This window comes from Alligator mississippiensis, chromosome 4 (genome assembly GCF_030867095.1).
Source record: "Alligator mississippiensis isolate rAllMis1 chromosome 4, rAllMis1, whole genome shotgun sequence".
Classification (NCBI taxonomy): Eukaryota; Metazoa; Chordata; order Crocodylia; family Alligatoridae; genus Alligator; species Alligator mississippiensis.
Window position 1 is genome coordinate 244,539,344 of NC_081827.1, and position 26,087 is coordinate 244,565,430.

The following is a 26,087-nucleotide window of genomic DNA, read 5'->3' on the forward strand; positions in this document are numbered from 1 at the left end:
CCATTCAGCAATTACAGCGAGAGCCCACAGGGACGGAAGTACAGAGCAATATCGGAGTTGGCAAGGGAGATAAAGGAAGCAGCTAATGCAATGATGGATTTGCACAAGTGTGTTAAACTCAGGAAAAAGGAAGACAGATCTGTAGATCAGATAGGCAACTAACAGCAAACACAACAAGCATCTGCAGGCTGCTTTCAGAAGCTGGAGTCTGTCCTTTCACTTCAACTCAAAAGCAATAACATTTGAGCATCGGCCCTAAACACCATTACATGCAGGGAAAGAAAGGCCTGCAGATAAGTAACCATAAACTTAGAGCCCAGTTTCCAGATATAGGCACCTTAGGGTTCTGGATTTGGGCGATTAAAAATTGATATTTAGTCACCTGCATGCTCTGTTGGATACTCAGTGGTCCATGTGGCTACATAAGACAGCTGAGCCTGAAAGCTGGATGCAAAACCAGGAGAGAAGAGCAGAAAAGGAAAACTATTTGTTACCTAGTAGGCTTTTACCACTGGCAGGGGGCAAGAGCGTGAAAAAAAAAAGTCTTTACCACTTGTATGCAGCTGAGCACTTAGTTCCAGGTAAGTTGTTCCTAAGGGGTTTCCAAGAGGAGTTGGCAATGCATTGTGACAGGACAGCAAAGCGCACCCACATATGATAAACCGGTGTTTCAAATCCCTATTGCAGAGGTGGAAAGATAGGAAGGGACTTGCTAAGGGAACCCCGGAAGGCAACTGAGACTCAAGAATAGTGCCCAGGCCTCCTGACACTCATCTTTTTTAATTTCATACATTTGTATTACATGATGTTTTTCTGAGTCACTCAACTCAAGAAGTCCCCAAGGAGCTTGTGTATTCCTACTGCCAGATATCAAGGGCACTTGTGAAACATAGCAACATGGCAGTAATAGGAAGGTCAACTAAAATTGCCTCATTTTAGTCTAGTTTATTATAAAGGAGTGAAACCTAGATATGTAAAAACACAAGAAGTGCCCATATGCTCCACAGCGTTGAATCCAAAGTAGAAGACCATTACTTAATGCTATTCAGTGAGGCGTTCTGGACACCAGTCTCCACTAGGCTATAAACATCTGTTATAATCATGCGGTCAGCCCGAAGTTATGGGGAAACTTATTCACTGTAAATGCCGTATTCAAACAAATGTAGCCCAGTCATTTGGGAAATAAAAATCAGTCAGCAAACTGGCATAGTAGATGATGTCTTACCATCTCATCCTGTGCAGGGTCATTATCAAAAATCTTCATCGGAGGGGGGAGTGGTGTGTGCGATTCTTCATCTGGTTCATCTTCTCCCCAACCTTTCTTGCTCTTCTGAAGGCAAGGCCAACATCATTAGACAAAAGGGAGGGAACAACTTCTTTCCATACAAGCAGAGCCTAGTTATCTAGATTTCTGTTTAATTATAATACCACGGATGTTTTAACTCAGGGATGGAGGGTGGTGGGGGGAACAGTATGAATAAGACTGCTTGTCCTGGTGGAGAAGATACGGGAAGTTGCACTGAACAATTTTTTGCTATTAGAAGGTATTAGTTGTGGTGTATAAGAGCAAAAAAATTTACAAATGTTAAGATAATTTGTTAAATTATATAATAAAATTTAATCCACCAAAAGGGATTTAAGATCTCCATATCTGTCTTATTGCCTAACAAGCTCTTTTTCCAACTGTAAAAGCTATCGGTTACATTGAATTATTTTAAGTCTCCTGTTTTCCCACGCATTCAAGTTTTGCAATCTCTATTTTCCATTCAGCTTATCTGACAAGGACCATCATTAAAAAAAGAAAGAAAGGGGGTAGGTCTTGTAAGGAATGTGCCCAGAGGGTAATTATGGTCATTACTACTACACATGATTAACATATTTAATAGCTATATAAAATCTTTACAGCTTAAAAATAAGCATTTTCTTTTTATTTTAAAATGCTTAAGTTATAAGTTTCAGCATGAATTGATAACTGCTGCTTGGGAATGACTGCTGTACGTTCGAATTTGGAATCTCTCATTGGATATGTAAAACTGCAGAGGTTACCACCCAACATCTGGTGGCACAACATTTCCTACCTCTTAAAACTAGGGCTGTGTTCTTTTCAGCCCAGCTGATATCAGACTCAAGGTCCTAGGATGTTATCCGTGCGATCCATATAATTAGGTTTTGTTTTGGCACTTGATTGGGTATCCCCAAAGGAAGTGGTATCTGAATCTCTCCCATTATATTGTAGTTTCCCTTAAAGATAAAGTGGCTATCCACCACTGGCCCCAGGCTACTGGGTCTCAAGCTGGAATTATGCAAAGAGCATGCCAGAGATCGGTCTCACCCAGGATAAAAAGTTACCGCCTACCTCATCTGCACTGTCCCCTTGAGGCGTGGTCTCATCTCCCGTCTTCGGGGAGCCCAAGTCAAAGCTCTTCCTGCCATCTCGGACCTTCTTCTGTTTTTTGATGTTACTCTCCGCCTTCCCGCTGTTCAGCCGACGCACGGGGCTTGTCAGCCATTTCTTGAGTGTATTGGTTGACCGCTTTGGGCCCGGAGAGCTTTGGATTGAGTTGAGGGATGGCTGAGGCTGCAAATTGGCCACCGAGTCAGACTTGCCTCCATTTTCATTAGACGAGACCGAATATCCATCTGAAGGAAACAGAAGAAAGCTGATGACCCTATCACCTGCTGGCTTTCTAGGACCTGCCCCGGTGATTAGGGCATGCTATGTTACAGTGTGTACAGAAAGGCATTAGCAAAACAAAGGATGATAAATTGTTGATGAGAACAACTGCTGAAAGAACAGGACTGACACGTTCAACAACGCGCGGCATAGCAGAAGCCACCGGACTGCATACCAGAGAAAGAGGGCTGTATTTAAAACGGCTTATTTTTTAAGAGATGCTAAATACTTCTCATTCCCTTCCCTATTACTTACGGACTCAAGTTGGGTTTCAGCTGAAAAGTTTCTCAGGTTTTGCGGCGGGGCACAGAAATCAGGACAGCAAGTGAATTACCGCACAGCTCTGACACCCATCAGCACCCCATCAGATGCTAATGCCTACGTATTTCTCACCAGCATCCAGGCTCTTAAGTTACTGTTTGTCAGAACGCTTATTCCACTTCTGTAGGGTACTTCAAATAACCTCGCTTGCAATCATCTCCCAGGCCCCTGAAAGCAACTTGTCAAGCAATTTCACACCTTGTCTAGTGCTGATGCACCATAAAAAGGAATAAATAATTAAAAAACATGTTTTAAAATATTCAAACCAAAAAACACCACCCCAGAAAACAGAAAGCCTTCTTAAATTCAGGAGCTAAGGTTTTGCTTGGAATTGACAAAGCCCATGACATTTAGGAGGGGGGCTACACCGTTATAGAGGTCTGTGCATACAAAAGAGAGCTCCAGCTCTACCGCTTTGTCCAAGCAGTGGACAAACCAAAAACGCCAGGCTCAAGAAGTGTAGTGATAACTAACAAACAAAGGATTGCTTAGGTCTCCTTTAGGAATAGTTGGCCTGGACTGACGTTTGTGAGTCTCTAGCAGAGATATGTCCCTTCCCTCGCCAACAAGAACGACTAGTGACTTTAGGTGTTTGATTTCATGGACAGCTAATATTCAGATATGCTGACCAAGTGCCTGTTAAGAGGCATGTAGAAGCTGGACACCCAAACACCAGACCTGAAGTCACTAGGAACCTGCATGAATCTTGACCAGCATTTCAAAACCTCTTCCCTCAATGCAAAGTAAAAAGTCTGGTGCAGGCATGTACTACCCATAAACTGGATACCATTAGAAATAATAAGTAACACATGTTGCAGAAGGGCTTTTCATCAAGAGATTGGGCAGCTATGTTTTAAAGGATGCTTAGTTTTAGAAGTCAACTGAGGTTAATTGCCCTATTTGAAGGTTGAAGGATTGAGTCAAAAGTCCCTACTGACTATAGTGGGATATTTGTTCAAGTAAAGGGCTGAAGAAACCAGCCGTTTTGATTTTTAAAATAATAGACTCAGACTAAATCTCTTTTGCTAGTAATATTTTTCCAACGGATTGCCTCTGTCCCAAGTCAAACCAAAGAACTTATTGCATACACAGGGAAAGCATTAAGTTTAATTACACATATTTTTCAACGTTTAAGTAGAATCAAGTGGACATGGTTAAACTGAAACTCCTGAAACATTAGGAGTCTTCAAGTACTTCTGTTGGAAACAGAAGGAACTACAGGCAGTCCTTGACTTGCAATGTTTCGAGTTACAACGTTTCGCACTTACGACGTTTCTAAATTGAAACCCTGTTTCAACTTTCTGACGTCCGTTTTGCCTTTACGACGCTTGATCTGATGTGACGCCACACCAGTGAACAAGTCTGCTGTGTCACTCATCTCCCTGGAGAACGTCTGTCCAAACTTCCTTGGACGCTTTCTTTAAGAAAGCAGACGAGACTCCAGAAAAAACCTGCAGCCGAGACTCCTGAGAAGACTCCAGCCAAGAGCCCTTCAACAAGTCCAGCAACATCACCTCAAAGAAGTCCTTCCAAATCAATATGATTGCTATTTACAATATAAATACATTAATGTAGCTATATTACTCATCTATAATTGATTGAGTACAAAATTCTGGGGTATTTTTGGTGAAAATAGTGTATCGGGCCTGGGTTCAGGAACCAATCCCCCATTTGTAACATTGCTTCTTATGAGAAAATCGGTTCCAAGTTACAACGTTTCGACTTAAGACGCGGTTTTCAGGAACCGATTGTGTCGTCAGTCTGAGGATTGCCTGTAGTTGAAAGTGGCCAGCTAACTGATTGACCTTTGAAAAGGTACTATTGCCCGGGGATTTTGACCACTACATTTTACCATCTCTCGAAGACCAAAGCATCTGCCATATTTGTAAAAATGGCTGGTTTCAGTCAGTTACTACGGATATCATTTTTAGTTTACGTTGTTCACAGAAATAGTATTAAAGACACACTGGTATGAGATAACCTAGTCACTGAAAATGGCTCCATTTTCTGTGCTGCCTGACAGCATTCAGACACTTGCATTCAGAGCCCTCACCGGTTTCTTTGCAAGTCAAGTTTTATCAGCATACTCTGGGTCAGCAACATTCAAGGTTTTGAGAACGGTAACCTTGCACTTTTGAGCGATATGCGGTGCAAGCTCCCTTCCTCCCTAGCTTAGCTCGCGCTTGCTGCACTTTACCGGTGAAATGCAAGCTTTCCACATCTCTTGGCTCAAAGTATTCTTGCTGCTGAAATGCTGTCCTTCAAAACAGAAGAGCTGTCTTTCCAGGCAAGTCTCTTAGCACAGAGCTGCTACCAGAGCAGCAAGACGGGCTTTCATGTACATGAGTGGAAGGCATCATGCCGACAAACCTAAGAGTGGATTGTCCTGGATTTCATGTACAGTACAGCTAGAGCATAGAAGTATCTCCTTTTGCAGAGGAATAGAGGTTTCAAAGGTGGCATATTCTCCAGAAGTGGAGGAGGAAGAGAGGAAAACTCAAGTCTTGCAGATCTGTTTTGATTAGTGTTTATAGTCAAACATGCACTTTTTACTTTAGTTAGACCACCGGTTCTCGACCTCATTAGATTATGGCACCCCTCAGAAAATGACAATTCTAATGGAACAATTCTTCTGTTGCAAAAAAACCCCCAAAATACCCTCAAAAAGGCCACAGCAGGTCAAAGTGTTTTTAACACTATGAATTTCTATTTGAAATCTCTGGGTTTATTTTGTGAATCATGCACACCTAGCACTGGTACTGTGTGGCACACTGCAGTACCCTTGATAGGGTCTTAAGGCACCCTTGGGTGCTGCAGCAGCCTGGCTGAGAGTCACTGAGTTAGACAATCACAGAATCCAAGTGCTCAGGTAACGCCAGCCAAAGAAGTATACGCAGAGGCTTGAAACTAGCTCATACCCTCTTGAATTCACTATAGTAAGAAGTTGGCATTAATTCATTAAAGCTCTGATGGGAGGGACCCTAAACGACGAACTAAGAAATGGAACAAGTCATGTCCACTTCTCCTGCAGGGATGCATCACGTTTTACAGGACATTACTGTTCTCATGTAATTCACCCTACCAGTGAGGACATCTTTACAGGACAGACGATTAATATACTCGAAAGATGAGGCTAGAAGAAAAAAGGAAAGCTTGTCAGGAAAATATTTCTGGCAAGATACATTATGTTGTACTGATCTCCATTACCTCAACATTTTCCCTTGTTCTTCTCACTTGCAACTCTGACTCTTATCCCCATCCTTTGCATGGCAATTTGCATCATTTTCCATGCACATGTAATCATTAGCCATACTGCTGCCACTGCCAAGGCAGGGTACCTATTAGTACCCAGTTTGGCACCTGTTTTTGCGATGTGCCAAACCAATTCCTGGGTAGAACCAGGCTACTAAACAGCCAGTGGATGGTAACTTTGTTCTTACTGACTGGTGATGTGGTGGGCAAAGATTTTTGAGTGATATCTTTTATTGGACCAACTGCATGGTTGGGAGGAGGTTAGACAAACATCAGATCTGTGATGCAGTTGACAGTTCACAGAGCACCTAAAGCAGGGGTGGACAAAGTCTGGCCTGCGGGCCGGCAGCAACGTTCCCTCTAAGATGTAGCGATCTGTGAGTGCGCCGCTTCAGTCCGTGAGCATGCTGCCTCGGTTCATTCTCAAATTGGTCCCGCCTCCCCCTTCCTGCACATGCTGCTTCGGTCCGCCCCGCAGTATAACAACAAAAGATGATACTATAGCTTTTTATTTAAGAAGTAACTTTTTCTCCGCGTACGTCTACTAAAGACTAAATCCTGCCGCCGCCTCCTCACCAGGCAGCGAGGCACATGGTGTCACTTTCAAAGGCTGCAGCAAGGTGCCGAGGCAGGGAGCAGGCAGAGCATGGAAGACCCATGGGGCTGCCAGGCTTTGGCACAGGAGCTGTGGGGCTCGTGGTGCAGACATGAAAGAGGAGATGAGGGTGAAGCCAGCAGGGCTTGGGGTGAAGCTCACCCGAAGGGGCTGGGGAGCAGTTACCTGGAGCCAGAGGAGCCTGGCTCTGCCCCAGCCCCAGCCCCCGCCCCCGCCCCAGGGAGGACCTGCTGCCTGCCGCACGATGCAGGAAAGGAGGAGGAAGGGGCGGCAGCAATGATCGCTCACTGATCTGTGGCCCGGCCCCTCTGAGCCATGCTATGGAGGTGGCGCTCAAAGTTTCTGGGAAGCTGCAGCCCAGCTCCTCTCCAAGAAGGTCCTTGGTGCTGGGGGCTGCTGCCCCCCAGCCACAGCCGGTAGTGGAGCTCCCCCTCCCCAACCCCCATTCCCCCCAAGCCCAGTGATAAAGAAAGAAACTTATCTTCTTGCCTACCATCCTGACTGGGAGTGCGCAGGTATCTGTGTGCCCGCCCCTCCTGCAGCAGCCTGTGGCCGGGTTGGGGTGTGTGCACGGCATGAAAACATTACTGCGTGGCAAGATTTTTTATTGTGCATGGCCATGCATGCGCGCAGTTTAGAGGGAACCATGGCCAGCAGTGGGCTCCATTTCCCAGCAGCCCCTGCCAGTATGGCTGGGACCAGTCTCCATGGAGGCCCCAACCACACCTGTGCTGTGATAGTACAAGGCTGGGGTTGCCATGGAGACCAGCCCCAGCCGCGCTGGCAGGGCGTGCAGCAGGGCAGGGCAGGGGGCTTCTCTAAAGCCGCTAGGATCTTGTGGTGGGGCAGCTTGGTCCGGGGCCAGGGCAAACCCATGATTTGCCCCGGCTCGGGACCGGGCTGTCACCGCTGCAAGGAGCCGGGACAGAGCCGTGATCTGCTGCCTGCATGTCCCTTCCCGGAGCGTGCAGGCTGCAGCTCACAGCTCTGCCTGACCCCGGACCAAGCTGCCCCTGCCACAAGATCCCAGTGGCTCCAGAACAGCTCCTTGCCCTCCTGCGCACCCTGCCAGCATGGCTGGGGCCAGTCTCCATGGCAATTTCATCAGCCAAGGGTAAAGCATCCCTTCCAAACACTGAAGGACAGATAGGGTTTAGGGATAGTTCTGTTCTGTCTTCCTCACTTTAGGACAGCTTCCTAGGAACTTCCATGGCTTCGCTCTTGCGATAGGTTTAACAGCTACCGTGTTCAGCACCTTAGTACTGTCCTGCATCCATACAAGCAGAAAAACGTTCCTAATCCCATTTAGGAAAAAACATAGCTAAATTCAAAGCTCTTCAACATATGCCTTCTGCCAGACCAGATGTCACTAGCACACAATTTGTGTCACTAGTGCTGAGCACACAATTTATATCTACAGCAGACCACTACTGACCTGGATAATAAGATGCAAGGGCTTGGCCTACACCAGAAGCCTGGCTTACTGAATAGCAGACAGAAACATGCTTTTCAATAGGTGTGTGTTGGCTATATTTGGCAACACACTGAAATTCAGACCCTGAAAAGTATCAAACGAAAGAGAAAGGATTTGCCTCTAATTTCTTCTATTCCCAGAAGCACCAGCATGATGAGCTATGCAAGCCCGATCCTACTGAAGCAGACTGGAAACAATTTGCTAAAGAAAAAGCAGGGAGCATCGTGGGAAGGGCAGAGTCACGTTTCCTGTTAATTCAGGAATTTCCCATTATCCATAAAGACGGGCAGACCAGAACTTCTGGCCATGCCCTGAGAGCAGACTGCAGGTTTGTCAAGATGTCTGGGAACAGCTGCAGCATAAGCTGGTCTCATGTTCCCCCGAGTATAATGTAACCACTGTGCTGGGATGCAAGCATTCAGAAACGTATCTGTGAACCAAACTGTGCATTGGGCTCTGCAGACTACTATGGCTGAACTTCATTTCCTGGCCAAGCCATTTACTCAGAGGAGAGGAGTGTCACTAAAACACCTCTCCATAAACCTCCAAGAAACGTTTGGCTTGGCAGCACAGCTGCAACAGACACTCACAATCCAGTTTAAAAGCCTTAACATTTGTGCTACCAGTTTCACGAACCCTGGTCACTTTAAACACAAAGCTAAATAAACATCTGCAAAATTTAAAGGCGCGTTTACTTGGAAACAGTCCACTTGAGCGCAAGTTGAAGGGGAAAAAATAATCATACAGTAGTTTATTAATGCCACATACTGTACATTCAGTCCCAGTAACATCCAGGAAAGAGCAAATGGTTACTGGAGCTCAATACAAGTCATTTTAAATGTCTCCATCGCCTCCGCCATGCACTGGAAGAATGCAAGATGATATTGTTACACAGTGGGCATGTCTACATGTGCAATTAAAGTGGATCAATAAACGCTAGCATTTAGTGCTGAGTTTATTGCTCCTGGGCACACGCTGTGGAGGGGCTGGCTGGGGCATAGGGGTGCTCCTGCGTGGGGCTAACCAGAAGGCAGCCCCCACACTGAAGCATCCTCCTGCTCCAGCCACATGTGCTACACATGCTCTGCTGCAGAGTTATTTACTCTGCAGCAGAATAGAACTTGTATTTACAAGTACTACCCTGCTGTGGAGTAAGTTAGTTTCCTGTGGCCTAATAGGAGTGCATGTGTAGACATGAGACATTTACTGTACAGCCAATTAGTCGACTCCACAGTAAACATCTAGGACAGACGCACCCAGTTAGTAGCATCTCATTCCAAGTCCTGCACACAGAAGAAACCCCAATGAATCAGACTTTTAAGGACAACTCAAGAGAGTCCTGCAGTATTTTCTTTCTTTCTTTCTAATTTAGTGGTTTATGGATGGATGAAATGCTGTTTTAGACCAGGGGAACATGATCACAGCATCTTAATGGGAAGTTTCATCAATGAATCCTGTCCAACTGTCTGAACCCAAGCAATTCTGGATGCATCTACACGTGCCATTAGGGGGCAGCAATAAATGACATAGATTATTGCTCTGCAGTTTGTTGTTCCTGGGAAGCTCCTGGGCACACACCTGCCCGTGCACCCGGACCGCAGCACACTGAGCTGGGTCGCTGCAGCCTGTATTCACAAATTCTACCCTGCTGCGGAGTTTATTAGTTTCCCGTGGCCCAATAGGGCCACACATGTAGAAGCCAAGACATTTACTGTGGAGCTAATTAGGCAACTCCACAAGTAAGAGTCTTGTGCAGACATGCCCGCTGAGTAATATTTTACAGTCCAAGCCATCCAGTGAAGTCAATGGAATTATTCATGAGGGTAATCTTCTTACTGAAATAGGTTGTCATTAAAATGCAATCTCGTGGGATCTTTTGGGTGTGTTGGAAGTTGCATTCAGAAGCTTTCGCGGGTGCCGATTTGTTTGGTGCCCAGATCAGATTCCTAAGCTTTGGGATTTGGGGAGGGTGAAATCCAGATCCCAATTTTATGGCTGGACCTAAATAGGCTTTGCCAAGTGTTCAGGAGAAAAGTATATGGCAACAGTCCAGCACGATTTTGGAAGGAAACTAACAGTCAATTATTTACACTGCTGCTAATTAATGCAGCCACATGACAGAGAACACACTTCCAATCACTGCGATCACCAAAGGCTCCAGGAACACAAGAGAACTCAACAACATTTCAACCCTTTTACAATACAACGTTAAACCATGAAACCCAGAATGTGCCACATACGTTTCCTCGTATCGCTTTTGTTAGCATCAAAACGTTTCAGCACAATGGGTGCATTTTCCAAACGAACCTGGGCTACACCAGTGCTCAAAAGGAAGTCAGGAGAAATTCCCCGGTACCTGGTTTCAGAACAGTCAACAAAGATGAGCTCAAGCTACATAATTCATTTTCAAGTACAGATTTTCCACATTCCCTGTGAAGTCTGGGGACATGGTTAGATCCAAAGGGGTTGGCTTGATTCCATCTCTGCTGAAAATGAGGTGGTAGCTGACAAATGAATCTACATTTTGGAGGCTCACTGCAGCCCCAACTCCTCCCTTCCAGCAATACTCAAGAGGTATGAACTAAAACTGCCAGGAAATGGTTGTATTTACATGGGTGAGATTAGGCACAAAGAGACATTAGTTTGCAGAGTCGGTCTGAAACCAGGCAGGAGACAGGGTAGATTTGCATCTTAATGAATTAGTTTATAGAGTGATATATATAGCACAATTTTTCAAGAGCTGGAGCTGTGAAAGGGCATGAGATTATTTATCCCAAGATTCAAAATGACAAAGTTATATAGAATCCATTCATCTAATACACCTTCGCGTATTTGATTCTAGCACAGCGCCCAGATGGAAATCCGGTAACACACACTGCTTAAAAGCTCAGAGGCAGAAGTGTCCGGCAAAGAGGAATTTTTCAGGCTTCTGAGTTACAGGAGATTCAAATTTGACTTTCCGGTTTAGCAATGAATGTGCAAACGAGTTGAGTTCCAAAATTAACAGAAAACAGAGACTAAAAATCGCGCTAGATATTTAAAAACTTAATAGTCTCAAAATTGCACTAGATATTTAAAAACTTAATAGCCTCTTTACTGAATACCTTATATTTCTTGGAATGAGCAAGACACCAGGCTTATTCAATTCAGATGATGTTTGGAAGCAGATACCCCACCTAGGCTGCCTAAGTCAATAAAAGGGGTTTTTGGGTTGGTTTGTTTGTTTTTTAAAACAAAGTCATATTTTGCAGAGATTTCTCGAAAGCAGAGGGCACTCTGGAAATGGTCATTTGTCTCCCTGAGGTTCAGGAACACGCCTCTTTCTGGTCATGCTTTTCAAACACAAAAATAGGCCCCAGGCAAAATGAAGTGTTCAGGCGCTACATACTGGCCCCACCTCAGAGAAGGAAGTAATGAATTAAAGCCGAGTGCCTGGCAACTTATTCTAATGATCCATAACTCATGGCAACCCGAGGTTAGTTTCAGTTAAGCAAATTTATTTTTAGCTGACGATCGCTCAGACGAGGATTTCCCCAGAAGGTTCTGGGAACGCTGGCATCTCACACCGGGTCTCCGCTCTGCCCGTCAGGTTGCAAGCTCCTGTTCGCTATCTGGAGGTCAGGTATGAGTTTGGCGCAACTTCAGGAAAGTTTCGAAGGCCTACAGACTTTCAGAACAACCCGAGGCAGAATGGATCCAAGTTTTGTGGGTTTCTGGGAGTGGCAGAGTTCATCTCGGGGAGTAGCAAACACAACACAGCCTCGCTTGCAGGGGTTGCAAATATTAGACCAGGTTCTGCCCTTTTTAAACCAAGCTTTTGTTCTGCTGTGGGTATAGGCCAGTTTCTACCAGGAGAAGTGCAATATCTGTATCTGGCCAGAGTCTGAGAGCTAAAAACCAAAACAAAATTGAAAGCCTGGGGAGCCAGCTTTAAAGAAGCCTGCAGCCTTCTGGGAGTGCAAACGAGGTACTGCAACTTGAGGGAACGCGGCAAACGAGTGCCGTGGTTATGGAAGGAGAGGCAGCAGCATAAGGGAGCATAAGGGAGGTTGTGGAAGGAGAGGCAGCCGCTGAGCGACAGACCCCCCCATGAATTCAGACATTGCATCGCTGCTGTTTTGCAAGAAATGGTCAATTGACTTTGGCAAGTGAAGTGTTCAGGGCAGTTACTTTCTCTTATGCTCAGCACACTACGCGAGTAAAGCCACTTTTGTAGGCAACCTTTCTTTTTCCAAGGGGGGCAGGGAGGAAATCTTCACGCCCAATCATCTGGAGGATGGGAGACAGGCTGCAGCATCTCAGTCTACACTATTTCCATGCTCTTGCAGTAGAAAGCTAGAGCGGTTTGAGACCCGAGCTAATGGAACAAAGGATCGGCGCACAGCTGCCCGCGGTCAGGCGAGACCGCAATGATCGGGAGTGCGGCGAGCAGCAGCCCTCGCATGTCCAACAGAACAGGGTAACGAGAATGGCGGCTTTAGCGACGAATAGTTGCTCCATTTGTCTCACCTGCCTTCTTGACAAGCCAGCGCTGCTTTGACAGGCCAATCAGCCACTTGGCTTTTGTTATAGAGGAGCTCAGCCCTTGACAAGCGTCTCAGCAGCACGGCTTGGAGAAAAAGATTTCCATTAAGTGATTCGCTGTGCGAGGTACGCCCCAGACTCAAGTCTAATGGATGAAGTGCAATGGGGTGGGTGCCACGCCAGGTAGGCTCTCCCCGAGACCATAAGGAAATCGTCCCTTCTTTCCCCAACGCGTCCAGCAGCACTTTCCTTAAGCGAAGGACAGGTGGCTTCTCTGCGGTACGAGACATGGTCCTTTCCCTTTAGAAGTTCCTACTAAATAAGCACGCATGAAAGAGGTCATGTACTTGTTAGCAACTGTCCCACATGATGCACAAGCTGTGGCCTCCCTCGTGTTCATCGGCTCCCCCAGAAACCTACCCTCCACCCCCCCAAAAAAGCAGACAAAACCGAAAACCCATCGAAAACACATAAACTAGGCTGAGATGACAGTCTGAAGCGGCTCAGACCAAAGCTGGAACAAGCACAGCACAGCTGCCAAGAACTCGGATAGAAGTATTTCCCCCCAGAAAGCAACACAGCTGGCTAGCAGTTCTCTGGAGAACGAGAAACTTTAAATACTACTTTGTAAAGTCTATTTTTTTTTTCTAAGTACAAACCAATATTTATGTCAAGGCAGCTGAGCAATTCTTTGAAATGATTTTAAGCACTAGCACTCTTTCACGTTCACAAAGCACTCCTTTACCATGAAAAGGATGGAGTCATCCTGGAGGCTGCACAGGAGGGGGAATACTGCTATTCCCTGTGAAACTCCCCAGACCCCAATTCTGAATTTCTTTTTTTTTTTTTAGATCCATATTTGGCAAGAGATTTTTGGAGGCTTAATACAAAACCAGCTCTCATGAAACCTCCGCAGAAACTTGATGTTGGAAAGTAACCCAGGGAATAAAAGAGAAATGTTAATTGTGTGTGTGAAGCAATATATACAAAAGGGAAGCACTAATAAAACCAAGGATCAGCAATTACAAGTAGGCTTTTGTGGCTTTAAGCATTTTATGGCACCTTATGTTAAGGCACCCAGTGCAGAATCAAACCCAGTGTGTTTTTTGCTTTGATCTAGCTATTTTGTCACTCTCTGCTATGCATGTCAGCATATGAGAGCCCAAGGAATACCCGCTTTCATCCCGGTGGTAGGCACAAAACCAAAATTTATTACACATGTTTTCCAAGCAGCTGTTAACACAACACAAGCCTTATTCTTTTAGAAAACATCAAGGGTCAGCTTCATTCAGCAGCTCCCAAATTGAACTACTGTATGAACTTTTCCACATGTCATGAAACGATTCCTCAGCAGGCTGACATCACTGCTGAAGCCAACACCGCCTTATGCCTCCGCTTCTAGTTCCCAGAACAACCTCAGAGAAATCGTATAAATGTCCCGACTTATTTACAGCTTCTTGCCTCAAAAGGAAACTGGGGACATGCTCCCAGCCAGCTCCTAGTAGAAATAACTGAAGCTCTAATCAGATCCGTGCTGGGGACCAAAAATAGAAGATTTGCAAATAAATTTTTTGCAAAAAAGACTTCTGGGTGTGGGATCACTCAAATCATTTTGAGAGCGGTTGTTACAAAGCCTTCCAGGCAGATGCATGGCTTACAAGCACGCATCGAAACCACTGGGCATGGCACAAAGGGCTGCCTTTAGCTAAATGAAGCAAGTCTCCAATATTTAGCAGCTGCCTTTCAGCCACGCTTAGCTCTCCTCCGACGTTCGGAAGCTATGAAGAACTCAGGGCAAAGACTAATTCTTTTAAATCTTTGTCCTGAGCAACGCTGAATACACCGCTATTCACGTGATTGTATTAAGCAGTGGCAGGGGAACGCGGGTGTCTAGTGAAGGCGTCCCAAGTCCATCCCCAAGAAAAGGTCAGGAGAAGCCTCCTATTAGCAAAAACACCGGTTGCAGCCATGGTGGAAACCCACGTAACATTTTTTCGTTTCCCTCCTCCATTCACTCTTAAATTATTCAAAACCCAACAGCCCCCGAAGAGAGAAGGATAGAATAAAAATATGTCACAAACAGTCCTGGGGCTACCGTGAGCATCACATAACCAGCCATACGAATGAGTTTAGAGCTGTTTGATGCTAAGCATTGCCGAAGTCGCACTGAATGCTCCCGCGCCTAAGCTTCCAGTGGCAGCTTCCTCCACCCCTGGACTTTTAGAGCAACTTCAAAGGAAGATACAAGTTTATAGCAGAGATGCCAATTAGATGGGCTAAGAGAAGGAATGAATGAAGTGTATACAGCAGGGGCGGGCAATTATTTTGGGTGGAGGACCGCTTACTGAGTTTTGGCAAGCCATCGAGGGGCACATGACAGGCAGCCAGGGGCAGATAAATATTAATTTTCTAAATTTTTTAGCGGCTCCGTGGGCCAGATAGCATGGCCTGGCAGGCCGCATCCAGCCCGCAGGCCGTATTTTGCCCACCCCTGGTATACAGTGATCACGATGATATGAATTACCTGTGTTTATTATATTTGACTTTTGGAAAGTTAGAGGAAGAATGGCTAGTGAGCTTGGAGGGCTTTAAATATATCCCCAAAAGCTGCTAGTTACATTTGCTAAAGGTTTCGATTCAATTTGTATCATCACCCAATAGCCCCAAATAGCGACAAGAAGAACTCAGTATCCCCGACGCGTCATTCTGTCTTCATTTAGCGCTCCATAAAGGGAGTCTGGGGAACCAGCATCAGAAAAAACAAAACAAGAAGGACCCACAAGACGCTCCAAAACTGCAATGTCAGATTTGTGAAAAGGCAGCAAGAAGAAAGATTTCTCATTTCTGCCCGTGTCTCAGAAGTTGGCCGGGTAGGAGAAAGTCTCTGGTGAATGCTGCCAAGCTCCTGCCCTTTGAGAGTCATGTTAATGAAGTGATTTAACGAGTGACCTTTCTAAAGTCAGACTTCAGGCCAATCCTGTTGATTCCGATTTCTACCGGGCTACTACAGTCCACTGGCAGCTTTCAACACCCAAAGCACCTATGCACACGCTCCTTTTCAGCCGTGTCAGAAATGTTACCGTTTCGTTTCCTTTAGTACTTCACGTTACTTGGCATCTTTGGTGCCTCGCTTATCAAATCAAATGACATGTTATACCCCAGGACATTGGCAAGAAGGAGCCACCAACCTTAAAAGAACTTTAAAAAGTGAAGAAAAGGTGCTTTACCAAATAGTTACTTGACTTGGAAGCCAAATTTAAAAATAAAATCTGGGCAGAGTCATTGTTGCTACTTGCAAGGTGGCCTGGTCTGACCACAGGCACGCTCAGATTTCTGACTGGGTTTCATTACAAACTCTTACTATTTTGCTGACATCATAGCTCAGTGCTGAAGTCTAGATAATTAACTTAGCTGATCTGCAGGAGTGCATCTGGCAGTAACACTACACCGAAGTTGCAGAACACATCTAGTAGCTTGAACAGCAGATAGGAAGCCAGAGCTTAACTGCTAAAGTCCACTTTGCCATTGATTGTTGTCTTGGCCAACAGTCAACGAGTACTGCACCCCCAGAGAAGCTGACCTCACTTGAAATAAGGTGACTTGAATTAACATTTGAGAATCCTTTCAGATGACTGAACCTCAAGGATGAAAACACGGAAGATAGGAAACATGCCCGAGTCGATGCATTTCAGTTATAAGCCTTTGTATCATCTTTTATGCAAAAAGCATCTAGCCAGTTGAGTATATCAAGTTAAAATACATCTGGATTTCTCATTAACATACATTACAATCAGTAATGAAGGGACGTCTTGATTCAGAGTCCTTAGGCCATAAAATGCTAATTGCATGATGCTAAAACTGGATCACAGATATACACACATTAGACCCCCTACAGGAATAATTAGGCATCATCTTTTCAAAATATTCTCAAAAGAGTATTTGTTCAGTGTGTGCGGTTAAATTATGCCAAGTGGCCCCACACTTTCAGAGGGCCTCACAGCACCGTTTGGTGGCACTGGACTACTGTGGCCACGTTGTCATAGGTGGCCACAGCACAGATCTGCATTTAAAGTTATGGGAACTGCCAATGCTTCGTGCCTCGAGACAGGAGAAGGAATTCACAGTGCCATTTGAATGCACTGTTTCACCACCCTTGCTCATGATGCTCTGTACTGCACGAGCCTGGAAACCTGAAGAAAGTGTCTAGCAATTAGAGCAAAAGGCTGGGGTGCCAGAAAGCTTGGCTTCTCATGCTCACTTCACCACTGACTGGCTGCATGAACTCAGGGAAGTCACTTTGTGCACCTTTGGCTCAGTCTTTAATATGGACATTGGGCATATTACTCCAGGTTGGGTGTACCTACAAGGCATTAACTCTGAAAAAACCCTTTTTTGTGACATCTGGTGCTGAAAGCAGGGGAGCAGGATGCACGGTCACCATCACAGCAAAATATTGTAGCCAGCCTGGATAAAATGCAGTCCCACCAAAATACTGCCAAAGTCCTGGAGGCATATCTCCAGATGTGCTACCACTGCTGCAGGCCCCAGTTCTGCTACATGCTAAACCAGCAAGGGAAAGAGATGCTTAAGAAAACAGGCCCGGAAGGGAGCTGCCAATTCCCCAAGTCCAGTGCCCAGCTATCACAGGCAACCACATCCTAATCCATTTAACAAATAATTAAATGGACTCTTCTGCTGGCCAACCAGAAATATTTGATCAAAAAATGCAGTAAAAGGGTCTTAGGTTTTCACATCCTCTGAAACTGTTCATGAAAATTAAATACCGAAAATCTCCTGTTTTGAGAGCAGTGGATTGTGTCCGAAACCATATGTTAATGTTGGGTTTTGGAGAGCTGAATAAGCTCAGTGTTCATGGCAGGTTTCTTACAAATCTGCCTCAGTGTTGTAGTCAAATATTCAGCATGAAATGATTTGGTACACATCCCCTCAAGGTGCATGACAAGGGAAATGAAGGCAGTACTTACTAGCTTTCCCTTGGGCCCGGGGAGAGGGGAGCACACTGCAAATTTAAACACCGTTATTATTACCAGTTTCAGTTCTATTGCTTGTTTTGTCAGGACTTCACTAAGGACATTTTGATGCGCCAAAACTAAATGCACATGGCGGTCCAGAACATGCACAAACAAGCTTAGTGGCCCATAGCTCTGTAGGGAGAGGATGACGGCTGGGTTTTGCAACGGGAGAGCCGTAGACTTGATAGCAAGGCCAAAACGTTGATTAGACTCACAAGGGAAAGGCACGTACTTCACATCACTGCAACTTGTCACCCACAGCTGGGGTGAACCAACACGTTCCCAGAATAAAGCTGACATGACTAATTCCAGCCAAACAGAAACATGTCCAAATCCAAAGAATAAATATGGTTGCTCTCTGTACAGAATAAAAATTAGTGTTCTTCAAATACAAGTGCTGGCCAGGAGGAAGAGTTTCATCGGCATATCTTAGTAAGAGCTCTCTTTACTCTGGCCCCTTTACTTCTTTACCTCTTTTCACCCCTGATTAAAGAATCAAGATTTGCAAGCTGTCCTTAAGAAGAAATTGTAGTTTTTCCTCCCTGTTTTACATCACACCAAACTATTTAGTTAAGAAGGCAGCGTAGCAATGCAAGTGTTAGGTGGCAACTGGTATTGTTTAGCCACGTGCAGTGAACTGCCTTCCTAATAGCCTAACTTCCAGCATTTCTTGATGTGAAACCTGCTTCCACAGATTCTTGCAGCATGCAAAGTCTTCAATTGACTAGTGAGTCAAAGCTTTTTCCAATTCTTCACATTTTGGTGAAAAAAGTGACTTTTTGGTCCAAACCCCCCCCTCATACCAAACTGTATTGAAACTACAATTAAAATTAGAAGTGCAATGAAAAATTAAAGTATTTCAACCTTATCAAAATGCATTGATGTTTCAGGAACTGAATGCTTTGTCATTTGGATGCAAAAATAAATAAAATAAAGAAAAAAAAATAGAAAAGTTAATGGTTTATATAAAAGCCACAGGTTTCTACACAGGCCAAACTTAAATGATTCAAAAGACTTAACGAACAATTTCTGTCGATATTTGTTTTCACTGGAAGTAGAGAACGTGTTCATTTGGATTTCACGTTAGTCTGAAATGGGGCATTTTTCATTGTTCCCATGACACAGAAAACGCAGTTCTTGCCCAGCTCTCAAGCACAACCACAGTGGTTCAGAAAGTGGCTGGTCTTCCCTGTGTGCCACCTCTTCTGAATGAATACCACTTCCTAAAATCCCAGATCATGCCTGGGCACAGCAGTCCCTTCCTGGTCCACCACTCGTCCAACCTGAGCAGGCTGTAAAACATCCTGGAGAAAGATGGCAGGGTTTGGGGCGGCTGCCTTAAATGCCTCCTTTTACATTACTTCTGTGGATTTAAGCCGTCTTCTATCTCATTACTATATTCTGCTGTATCAAAACGCAAAAGTAGCTATCCTTCTGCTCTGCTCCTCCTAGATATGTTCTGTATAATCTATAATATTTTTAGAGATTTGTATAGTTTCAAGTGTCTCAGTGAAGACAACTTCCTAGGGAAAAAAGTCCACCGTTTAGTAGAGCATGGAGTCAAATGCAATGTGAGGAAATTTTACCTAGGTCTTTCAAAGCTTTTCTTCCTATTTAAGCATTCTTCATACAATACCCAGAGCTACTGCACTCCAATCTTTGAATGATGGTAGAAAAACAACACAATCCACTTACTGCACATGCTTTACAGCTGTCCAGCCGAGGTATACTTATTCTTATTGCAATTGTTTTGTGTCTCCCCCTTAAATCGAATTATTCTCATCACTACAAGTCTTGAGATAAATACAATTTTATAGTTTCGCATAGCCTCTTGCAGCAAGTGGAAAGGTTTTAGAGTTGTCAGCATGAAAGCAAAATTCATGTCATTTCTTATATTGTCATATGAACTCATGGAAGTTAAAAACAGTGCTGTTATCTGAATAATATCAACCTCACTCATTCAGCTGTAGACAAAAAGGTGTAAAGCTAATCTTCATGAAAGCTCTTGTTCTCTTGCTTATGTGTACAATTTGAAAACTGGAAAAGAAAAAATTTCTGTATGCCCCCTTTCCCATGTCCTGAATGGTAAATCAGTCCCTGGAGGGACATGGGCAGTGGTGTCCCCCAGGGCTCTGTCCTTGGACCAGTGCTGTTTAATTTCTTCATCAGCAATTTGGATAAGGTGTTAAAAGCACCTTGTCCAAATTCACAGGTGACACTGAACTATGGGGCACAATAAACACGTTGGAGGGCAGGGAGCGAATCCAGGCAGATCTGGACAGGCTGGGGAAGTGGCAGATCAGAGTAGGATGCAATTCAACCAGGGTAAATGCAAGGTGCTGCACCTGGGGACAAAGACTCTCCAACACCCCTAGAGCCTGGGGGGACCGTTCTGAGCACCACAACAGCAGGAAGAGATCTGAGTCCTGGTTGACCCAAAAATGACCATGAGCCGCCAGTGTGACGAGGCAATAAAAGCAAGGCTAACCACACTCTTCCTTGCATCAGCAGGAGCATCACGAGCAGGTCTAGGGAAGTGATAATTCCCCTCCATGTGGCACAGGTGAGGCCGCAGATGGAGTACTGCGTCTGGTTTTGGGTGCTGCACTTCAAGACGGATGTGGATAACCTTGAGAGGGTTCAGAGGAGGGCTGCTCATACGGTTGAGGGCCTGCGGGTAAGACCCTATGAAGACAGACCGAGGGATGTGAATCTCTTCAGCCTCCGCAAGAGAAGGCTGAGAGGCGATCTTGTGGCTGCCTACAAACTCATCAGGAGGGGGTCAGCAGGGAATAGGGGACACTCTGTTTACCAGGGCGCCCCTTGGGGTTACCAGAAATAATGGCCACAGACTGAAGGAGAACAGATTTAGATTGGACATAAGGAAGAAATTCGTTACGGTAAGGGTTGCCAAAATATGGAACGGGCTCCCAAGGGAGGTGGTGCTCTCCCCTACCCTGGAGATGTTCAAGAGGAGGTTAGACAGGAATCTGGCTGGGGTTACTTAACCCCAGCCCTCTTTCCTGCCTGGAGCAGCGGGTTGGACTCGATGATCTACCACGTCCCTTCCGACTCTAGAAATCTATGAATGCTACTGGGTTCAAAGGAGGCAGCCACAAGTTTAAGGACAGATAAGAAGAGCTGAAGGATCAAAAAGGTAGCTGGTGCATACAGTTATAATTAGATTTATCTTTTGGCATATGTAATGGTTCCAGGTAATGAAGAAATTAGGAAGCATGGGTCTACTACTCCCAGTACAAGCACATCCAGTAGGCCTCAACAGATGCAACAAAAGATATAAACTAAGCAGTAGGGCGTCCTTCCAAAGGACTGGGACTGGGAGTGGCAACGTGTTTCTTTTGCAATACTAAATACCAATGGAAGAAGAGGACACATCCTCAGCAGAGCAGTAAAAAGCAGCCTTGCATAGCGATCAAGATTAAGAAACATTTCACAATGACACTGGTCCGCGACTGTAACTACAACACGACAACACACGTTCCCCGCTCCCAAAGTCTTGGCCTCACTTTTAATGTTCCAGTTAAAAAAAATTCTCTTGTACAACTCAAATTGAACAATGCTTAAACCCAAGTAATCATGTAAAGAGCTTACTGCTAGCTGCTTAGAGGACCTTATGCTGGCAAAATTAAGTCTCAGAAGCTGTACCTGATTTAATTATTCATATTCTGAAACTGTCTAACTGACAGAGACAGCGACACCTACAAAGTTTTCAAATGAAAAAAAAAAAAGGCACCCACACACAGACTTGAAAGCACCAGTTTTTTTGTAAAGCATAATGAAAGCTAAGTGAAGGGGAAAAAAAGGTAAGGCACAGCATTTTTCATCTCACTGGAAATGCTGTGTGTACGGCTTGGAAAACACACCATGCCCACACACCATGCCCAGATGGCTTTATTTCACTTGCAATATATACTGTATTAAAACAGGTGCTGGAAAAGGATATCATATGTTAAAAAAAATGGACTAGCCAGAACAATTCTTGCTGCTGGGAATTCAATGAAAACCCCACAGCAGAAAGGACTGGGCAGATTTCCAGCGTGTGCAAGAGCCTGGCCAGGTAGCAGGATGGTAGTGCCCAGACTACAAACTTTCTGTGTGTTACTGCTTGTGGCTTTTTAGAAAGACTTTCCCCAGGAAGCCTACTTGGAGAATTCAGCAGCTTCCTCATATTTGTCTTTTGTGAAGCACCAGAGAACTCAACAAACTTGTTTGACACCCTTCGTCTTCACTATTGTTTTTCCCTGCCACATTGATTTCAACAGATCCTATTTTGACAGGCATTCCATTATGTTTTACAGACTGTGACCATGGCTCCGTTTTAAATAGAAAATAATATATTCAAGCCCATAACATTTCCTAATATGAACATACTTCAATGCAGATCATACCCTTGCTATCATGTAGCAGAAAGGTACTAATTTCCTTAACAATGCTCTGCCATTCTCGTTAATGCCTGCAACTTTCATCCATGCCAGCACCTTCTAAAAAAGCTCCTTTTCACAAGGACTTGCTTTTTACCTAATAAAGAGATAGCTGGTATTAATGCTCTGTTGACAGCACTTGCAGCTGAGCCAAATTTCCTGAACTTCCAGCAAGTCTCAGGATTTCTGACCATTTAGTCAAGACCTCGGAGGAGATTGACTGCACAGACTTTACCATACAGAGTCACTACTTGCGAAGCCAAGAAGAGTTGACTTGATTAATCTTACGCTACATGTCTTCCACTAGTCTGAAAAATAATCAGAAATCCATAAAGGAGGAAAAAAAAGAGAAAAAGGAGGAAGGAGGCAGTACAGCCGGACAGAGATATAGAAGGGGAGAAGAAAAATCAGGCTAGCGAAAAGGCGAGACAAAGGATAGAGATTTTCAATTACAGTTTTCCTAAAGGCAGATGGGAAACACTGGGCCTTCTATTTTCTTTATGTAATGAACTGAAGTGGGAAGGCTTGACATTAGCTTCTTATCTTCTGCAATTAAAAAAAAAAAGTTTAGAGCTGGCATACATGAGCGCACAGCTATTCATATTCAGGCGTTGACTGCTGAAGGAAGGAAAGAGGAGTATGCTCTTTATTTCAACTTTGCATAATACCCATTCAAATCTGTGTGTCTTGTGCTCGGTCACCTTGCAATAAAGAGTAACAATACAAAAAACGTTTTATTTCCATTAAGGGTGGCGTAGTACCATTACTTCATTAAGTGCGATTCTACTTCAATTTAAATATTGTACTACAACAGGTGGCTCATTTGTATTCTAGAGTATTCAGTAGACTGTCTGGGGCAGTTGTAGATGGGTATCTTAACTGTCCCTTCAGTAACAGATATTTTGCTATGTTTCCAGAGGCGTAAGTTCAAACTTAGCCCTGGACTCATGTCAGAAGCTGCCTCCAGTTGGCTTAACAAATGGGTACCTGGTTAAAGACATGATGCTGGCCATCCCTCTCCCTTGTGTGCTGTTGGCTTCAGAAACTGGCTTGCCCACGGGGACTAGGCACTTCAGCTTAGAAGTACCTTTGACTTGACATATATAAATTCTCATCAGCCTCTTGAAATGGCTCTCTTTCCTACCACAACTCCCGGTCTGTATACAGCCTGCAGAGGACATCTTCTTTCAGATGCACATTGCACCAAAACATCCATGTCTTTGTTGCCACTGAGCTTGGGGCAGCCTATCAGGGGCTGAAGTTGAACATTTTTAACAAATGCCGGGGGGCCGAGGGAGGCAGCGCTGTGAAGGCAGGTTGCATGCGTGCTCTGCATTACTAATACATTTATCAATTACCAGTTTAATTCAGGTGGCTTGCAGCTTTCTATAAACATCAAGTGGCTTAGGGCTCCTCTCCTGCCCACCACAGCACAAAACACCTTTCATAGACGAGCCTACGAACTTCACTTCATCAATCTACTGGATGCAAAAGAATAATCATGGACTCAATACAGACATAGGATCTAGGACACATTACAACCTGCCTGACATCTGATTCACCAGGTCTGGGCCAGACCTGACCTCTTACACTTTCCTTTCCTCCCTTCCTCCCCTCCCTTCTTTTTCTACCCTTTGTCTTCCTAATTTCCAGCTATTTACTTTTCCACAGACAGCCTCTTTCCTACCTTGGGAAACCACAGTAGAGTCTCCCTTACTTACCTTTGGCTTTTCCTTCCTCCCTTCCCTTCTCTACCTTTTGTTCTCATAATTTCTACACATTTATGTTCTCACTGACCTCCTGTCACACTTTGAGCTTTCCTCTGTCCTTGGAGTCTCAGAACAGCAGAGACTCCCTGTGCCTGAAGAAGGGTGATTGCACCCAAAAGCTTGCAAAGAACTTTTTTCTTTTATTAGTTGGTTGAATAAAAGAGATCACATCTACCCAAAGGACCCTGCCCACCACAGCACACACCTCCATCGACCATTCTTTGAGCTTTGCTCCAGACTGAAGCTTGAGACAACCTCAGACAGGACATTCTCAGTAGTGGGACTTTGGTTGTAAAATCTGGTCCCGACTGAAAGGCACATAAAGCCCGGGCCTGGCCCTATTTAGAATATATCGCAAGAATCTTCTCTTTAGCGCAGATGTCTCACTGAGTAACAACACTTGCACTCGGGTTGCTCACTCCTTCAAGAGTTCAGGTGCTCCAGGGTAATGTTGTGCATTTTCTCTTTAGAATTAGGAAATAATTGCTTCTAATCCAGAGATACACCAGATGCCAGCTGGGTACACCGGTGCTGCTTCAGAGAACACCGAATTATTCCAAGTGAGACACAATCAATTCCTTTCTGCTTTTAAGAACAGATTTAGGATGTGAGCTTTTTTTTTTTTATATATCAAATTGCTTCCAGTCAGTTTTGTACTGTCAGGGTGTCTCTTTACATTAGCACACAAGATGACCTAAAGAGACACTGCAAAAGTTCTTGTGTTTCTTGGGCTTTGGCTGATTAAGTTAATCAGCCAGAGGGACAGCAGGAAGCCATTGCCCTTACTGCTCTTTTTATGGATGAAAGCAAATGAGACGCTCGAAATGTGTTCCTATATTAGGATTCACGGCTCTCTGCACTCGAGGGCAGAGCAGGAGTCCTTATCTAGTTCCTACAGAGGGCTGCATGGGGCAGGGAGAAACCACAAACAATGCCCAGCATGTGTCGGATAACTTTTCCTGGCTGTTCATTTCTGTTCCTCTGTGCAGCCAGTTAGACCATGCACCTGTTATAGAGAAACTAAGCATAGAAAAACTGTGTGCACGTGCACACACACACACACATTCAGGTGAAGGACAGGAGGTGGCTGAAATCCAAGAGCAGTATTCTGAGATATCTATGAAGTCAACAAATTCCACTGCAAAAATGCCCCGTCACATGAGGTCTGTGCTATTCAAACCAAAGTCAAGGCCACATGTATTTCACACCATTTAGCTATCTCCTCTGGGAGTAAGACTTGGACTCTGCATCTCCCACGCTATCATTGCCTACCAGCCCACACACTGAAGAACAATCAATTCCTTGCAATCCTGCCACGTTAGGCAGCATACAAATCATTGGCACCGCTCAGGGGGGCAGGACACTTCTACGTGAGAACGCACCAAAAAACTTTTGTTGGTTTCTCCAAATCGAAAGTCACTTCATGGGCATGATAAACTTAACCCAGTGCTGCCAAAGCACAAGACATGCCAGGCAGCTGTCACCAATAGGAGGAAGATCCACATCTTCCCAGTCAGAGGGAGAGGGCCTTTTACAGGCTAGCAGCAACAAGACCAAATCTGAAGTCAGGCTGCCCCGAAACCTGCCGGCTCTGTGAACAAGTTATTTCTTTTCATTACACATTTTCCACAGCAAGTCTATTGAAAACCAGGGCTAGGGCACAAGTAAAAAAGAAAGAGCTCTAAAAATACAAAGGCTGCCACTGGCAATGAAGAGTCCATGCTCAGGCCTCTAGCGATCAAGCAACATCATTAAGATACTCTCTCTCCAAGCTTAAAAAGACATGCAGTACCAATGATGCCATAGCCCGCATGGCCCCAAACCGTCAATGTACGCGTTTTTGGTGTTTCACCATCTCAGCAGCTTTCCTTTTTTAAGATGACAGCTTGACGGTTACATGCCTCTCCCCCAGCTGACATTGCACCCTTCGCTACCAGGAACAAGACAAGATGAAAACAGACAGGTATCACCAGTAACACAAG

The 26,087-nt window shown here is 44.8% G+C and overlaps 1 protein-coding gene across 7 annotated transcripts in view; it reads right to left on the reverse strand.

Annotated features, from left to right (window-relative positions):
• Positions 1–26,087, reverse strand: part of KALRN (kalirin RhoGEF kinase) — a 759,663-nt gene that overhangs the window by 73,568 nt on the left and 660,008 nt on the right. For 5 of the 7 annotated variants that reach the window (XM_059727473.1, XM_059727469.1, XM_059727470.1 and 2 more), the window contains 2 exons: positions 2,357–2,640; positions 1,226–1,330 (listed from right to left, as the gene is read on the reverse strand). In XM_059727473.1, the coding sequence (XP_059583456.1) occupies positions 1,226–1,330; positions 2,357–2,640 (389 nt within the window). The remainder of the gene's footprint in view (positions 1–1,225; positions 1,331–2,356; positions 2,641–26,087) is intronic. The other 2 variants (XM_059727471.1, XM_059727468.1) reach the window with 1 other exon arrangement.